Source organism: Echinops telfairi, unplaced genomic scaffold (assembly GCF_000313985.2).
Source record: "Echinops telfairi isolate 266 unplaced genomic scaffold, ASM31398v2 ScPeMD7_23;HRSCAF=83, whole genome shotgun sequence".
NCBI classification, from domain to species: domain Eukaryota; kingdom Metazoa; phylum Chordata; class Mammalia; order Afrosoricida; family Tenrecidae; genus Echinops; species Echinops telfairi.
Window position 1 is genome coordinate 24,517,743 of NW_022103920.1, and position 5,189 is coordinate 24,522,931.

At 44.7% G+C, this 5,189-nt stretch overlaps 1 protein-coding gene across 1 annotated transcript in view; it reads right to left on the reverse strand.

Moving 5' to 3' along the window:
• The window catches only part of ING3 (inhibitor of growth family member 3), a 27,328-nt gene extending 24,183 nt beyond the window's left edge, over positions 1–3,145 (reverse strand). Inside the window, exons 1-3 of the mRNA XM_013005965.2 lie at positions 2,991–3,145; positions 2,628–2,730; positions 65–117 (exon numbers count right to left, since the gene is read on the reverse strand). Coding sequence (XP_012861419.1) covers positions 65–117; positions 2,628–2,730; positions 2,991–3,018 — 184 coding nt within the window. The 5' untranslated portion in view covers positions 3,019–3,145. The remainder of the gene's footprint in view (positions 1–64; positions 118–2,627; positions 2,731–2,990) is intronic.
• Positions 3,146–5,189: the final 2,044 nt, after the last annotated feature.

Below are 5,189 nucleotides of genomic sequence, written 5' to 3' on the forward strand. Positions count from 1 at the left end.
AAAAAAAAAAAGACATCTAATAATGTGTTCTTTTCATTTGGCCAATAACTTCATTATGACATACTTACTTCTTTTTCTACTGATGATTTATTTTTCTTAGTCTTTTCAAAATATTTTCTAATCGTCAAATTGGGTCAACAGATAGTTTTTTCAGTGGTGAGCCTCAGGGTCAAAAGCAATTGTACAAAAACACAACCACTTCTTTAATAAGAAAACGTGGTAAAATGACTTTAATGTCTTGCTGTATGGCATTTACTCACCTCATCTCATATTCCAACGGAACGCACTAAGTAGAATCATGTATTCACTTAATATACTATGTGAACTATTCTGGATAAGTTTTCCTCAAAGTGTGTGCCAGGAATAATGATCTCATTTGACATCTGCTACAAAATGAAAAATAAATAAACAAAAGGGGTTCTATTGTCCTGCAAGCGAAGGACAACTAGTGCACCATAATCTTTTACGCAATTTGCTGTGCATCAGATTTCTTTGAGATCCTAAAACGTTCTAATGTAAGAAAAAAATTTTCAAGTGTTCTCCTTGGTTTAAATAAATATTTCTTAAACATATTTGATACAGAGGCCTCTTGTTAGCCCACAACCACTCTCAGGGTTAGCAAGCCCTATGGACCCCTGGTAACAGTTAACAGAGTAGTTAACTGCTTGGCCTACTCAATGTAAAAAGCATTAAGTTTTCAAAGTCTGAAATTTATATAGGTTATAAAGATTAAATTTTAATGAGTGAAAAATTACAAAATAATACTCTTTACTTAATGCCTACCTTGTATCAGGTGCTATTTTTTGTAACATTATATTGTTTTTAATCCCTCAATCACTGATTTTGAAAGTGATGAAACTTCTTCAAAGGGATCAAGGTCAATGAGTGGGCTAACAGAGCCCTAAATTAACCTAAATCTATCTGACATCAAAGTCAGAGCTCATCCTGCAGAGCACAGATTCAACAAATCTTCAAGCCACATTACTGTTAACTCTGGGTTTTTTTCAATAGATGGGCACTCTCACCCAGTTCGGATTCCCACCACATAGTACACTCAGTTGATGGCTTACTCACATATCAACTTTCTACTATGTCCCTAATGGAACTGATGAGACTAAAAAAGTACACTCATTTACAATGAACATGGATGTGGGATGTTTGGGGGGGGGGGGGAGTAGAGCAGACAGCCTCAATTTCCTCCCAAGTAGTGGCACCTGGGTTTGAAATACCATCCTTGGCGTTAGCAGCCCAACGCTTACCTAATAGCGTCAGCAAGGTTTCTTAATACACTGACAAGATGCACTGTTTGATGCACCGATCTCTTTCTGAGATAGTCTTTTGCTCTCCACCAGACCTTAAACCCCAGTTCTTCCTCCATGCCTACCTTCCTATGGAGAAAACCTGGCAGGCGGCAAGACCAAGGGTGGATACACAGCCTGAGCACAGCAGAGACATGGAATCAAGAAACTCATCTTGTGGAGTCATGCTCCATGAAGACTGGCCATGAATATGAGCTAAACAGTTTAACTAAAGAGTACCTACAAACCCAGGGCCAGCCACAACCAGAGGGGACTCTGGATCATACACTCTAATTCGCTATTGTACTATTCTTCTCTGCACTTAATTTTAAACAAAATCTCTCTCAGGATATCAACTTGACAGTGGGGAAAATTCATGAGGTGCAAGGTGAACATAAATTTGGTACTCAATGCTGCTTTCTTGTTTTGAGATGTAACACCACTGTTAGTATTTACTTTGTGAGACCCAACTGCAATGCTTCTATGTCATATCTGAGTAGTGGGTCTTTGAAATCACTTGGTCAGGAAAACAAGCCATGATCTAGGAAACTAAAGCACTGCATAGAACTGCAGTGTGTTCCAGGGCCCCTCGAAGGCGATCATCTGCCCTGGCCCTTCCTAGAACCGACTATTGTGCAAACACTGCTCTGTGAAACAGCACGATAATTTTGGAGAACTCATGCAAATCCCCAGCGAGCAACAAAAGGAAAATGATTCATTACAGCAGACAACTAGCTTGGCAGTTAAATCTTTTGTCTCTTCCCTCCTCGTTTCATGTTAATTCTTCAGAGCGCAGCATTCCAAATAACCAGGAGTTTCTGATGACCTACCTGCCCCCAGTGCTGCTGGCCCTTTTCAGTTCTGGGAACTTTTTATGGCGAGTACATTTAACAGAAGCATGACTTTTTTCTACGAGTTCTTATTTTTACTTGGAAGAGAGCGAGTGGAAAGACAATACAGGACCCCGTATCCCTGCCTGGCACCAATCGCTTGGCACAGAGTACAAGACTGCCTCATGGAAGGGGCTTTTGATTTTGAACTCTCCATGACTTCTAAAACCTTAGTTCGGGATCACAGCTGAAGTCCGCATCCTCAACACAGATGCTGTTCTAAGTCCAATGAATGCACACCAGTTCAACTCCAAATAGATAAATAAATATTGGGGCGGGGGGAAGGTCACAGTCTCACTTGAGAAAGGAATCGCCACAATATTTCCTTTGGAAACGCCGCGGGAAAGCCGCAGTCAAACTCGGCGGTGCCTGTTCTTTTGGCCAACTTAGAATAAACTCGCGAAGGCGCCGCGGGGGAGCCCCAGGGCAGGCCCGGCGCGCGGCGGACGGGAGCAAAGCCCGCGACTTACTCTGCACCTGCAGGTCCATCTCGCGCATCTCCGTGAAGCGGTCTCGCAAGTCCATGGGCAGCTGCTCAATCACTGTCAAAGGCAGAATCCGTCAGAGGGGCGGGACCAACGGCGAACGAACGGACGGGCCTACGTCACCGGGTGCGGGGCGTGCGTCGGGGTGGGGGGGGAGGGCAGGGAGCCGGCGGCCACAACGAGGCTGCCAGTTACCGTGAGAAAGAAACATCCCCCGCCGCCCCCTCCCTCCCTCCCGCCATCCCGTCGGCCCGGCCACTCGCGCTCTCGCCCGCCCGCGGCTTCCAGCGACGGCCCCGCCAGCGCCGCGCACTCACTCTCCAGATAGTCCTCCAGGTACAACATCGCGGCCTGAGAGCTGAGGGAACGAGGGCGTCCAGGCGTTTATTTGTGTCACTCGCTGTCGCCGGAGTTTTGTCCCTTTCAATATGGCGCCTCCGCTAGCAGCGCCCGCTCAGCTCCGGAAAAAAAAAAAAAAAAGAAAGAAAGAAAAGAAACACTTTGGCGCCTGACGGCGCTCGCCTCACTGCCGCCCGGAGCTGCTATTGGCTGGCCGGAGCCCTGACGTCAGCCAGCCGGTGCCGGCTCCTGCGCCTATGTGGGAAGTGTAGTTTCCGTCCTTCGGCACTGGGCGTCGGCGCGCGACTGCGCTCCGCCAGCAAACTACAAATCCCAGGCGCCGTAGCGCGTGGGCCGCCGCTGCATCCGAAATGCGCTGCCTCTGTTTATTTGTTGGTTTTTGAGAGGGAATGACGGGAGTTGTATGCTCCTGCACACAGAACTAGAACAACTTTTCACCTGTTCTCGGCCGCGATGATTTCATGCCCTGGCGTGTGTGAGTCATTCCTTTCAGTGCCTGGCAGAGAGCCAGGGTTCTAGCGCTGGAATAAACAGCGAAGTTCGGGCATTTTGGATCGTTCAAAGCCGAACGCTCTGCTGGAATGCAGCGTCCGCCTGAACTCCCAGGAACGCACACGGGACACCTGGCTGACGTCTTTGTAACTTGAACGTGATGGAGACTGAAAAATTGGTGTGCGATGCGCACTTGCAGAGGAAAAGAAGGACAATTGGACGCCAGAGTCGTCCTCTCTATGTACTATGTTGCTCTTTTCCTCCTGTCATCCTGCTAGTGTAAATTGATGTGTACACGCAACCCGAACCCGCAAAAAACAACAAAAAATAGGACAACCAGAAAAGAACCGCTAGAACCTTTTAGTTGGCCCTGCTGGTAATTAGGAGGAAACCGCCTGCCATAGACGTCTGCAGCGCTATTCCACACCTACAACTCCTTTCCCTAAAAGTTCATCCTTGAGAGTTCTTCCAAGCTCACTTTGTTCCTTGTTCTCTTCCTTTCCTAAGGCAATCAAGCCCTTTGGCATGAAGTCATTTCTGACTAATAGTGACCCCATATCACTCAAAGACGGAGTCTGTATGTAAACTTCGTTCTTTATGTAAATACTCTTATGTAAACTTTAGTTACATAAAGACATTTAGGAAAATGTCTTTACATCATAATCAGATGTTCTAGCTGCATTTTTCTAATTTAAGTGGCAACGACGATGCCTGGGTTTGTTCACTATACATGCTTTTGTATCCAAACATGTTCCACATCTTTTAATCAGGAGACATCCTTGTCATAGGGATAAATCTCAAAGGAACCTGATCCTAAAAGAATTGCTTCTTTTCTGAACTTGGTGTCAAAAGCCTGATGCCTTCATTCTTTTCTCTCTCAGATCTTCTCTTGTCTTTGACCTCTTTGTAGTTTCACAGCGATAAAGGCCTGAGTTTCTTGATATAAGTTAGACTTTTTTTCACCACTTCCTCTATCTTCTCACGTTCCATCTCAACCTATTCAAGGTGTAAGAGTCTTGATTCCCTTTTTGGTTTGTTGATACAAATAAACAGAAATTTTCTATTTGCTAAATCTCAAATTGAAAATTTGTAAAAAGATCTATGTCTTTGGCTGCTTTATCTAGAGCAGGGGTGCTCACACTTTTTCAGCATGTTGAGGTAGTTATAAAATAATCAAGGCAAAATGATCTACTAACTACAAAAATGCAAAACATTTTTATTTATTTGTTACATTTATTCATAAATACATTGAGAATTCTTTATATGTATGTTTATGTACCTTGCATAACCACATGAGTCCATATTGCACAACACAGCACAATTAACTATGTAAATTTTTTGTCATTACCTGAGTTTACTCTGATGACTTGCACTGAATGGAATGAGCCAGGGATGCATAGTCCAGACAGTAGCTACTGACAGCCAGCCTCAAACACACTTCCAAATGATCATCAGTCATGGTGGAACGGTACTTGGACTTAATCATCTTTATGTGGGAAAAGGCTGACTCATAAATAAGTAGCGCCGAATAATGCAGTCAGGGAGGTAGCACATTTTCTCATGTTTGGGTACTTTCCCTCTGCCAGTAAGTTCCAGAACTGTTCATGCGCTCTGGACTTCAGCTGAATGTCGGCTTATAGTGTCAAAATCTCCCATTCCGTATG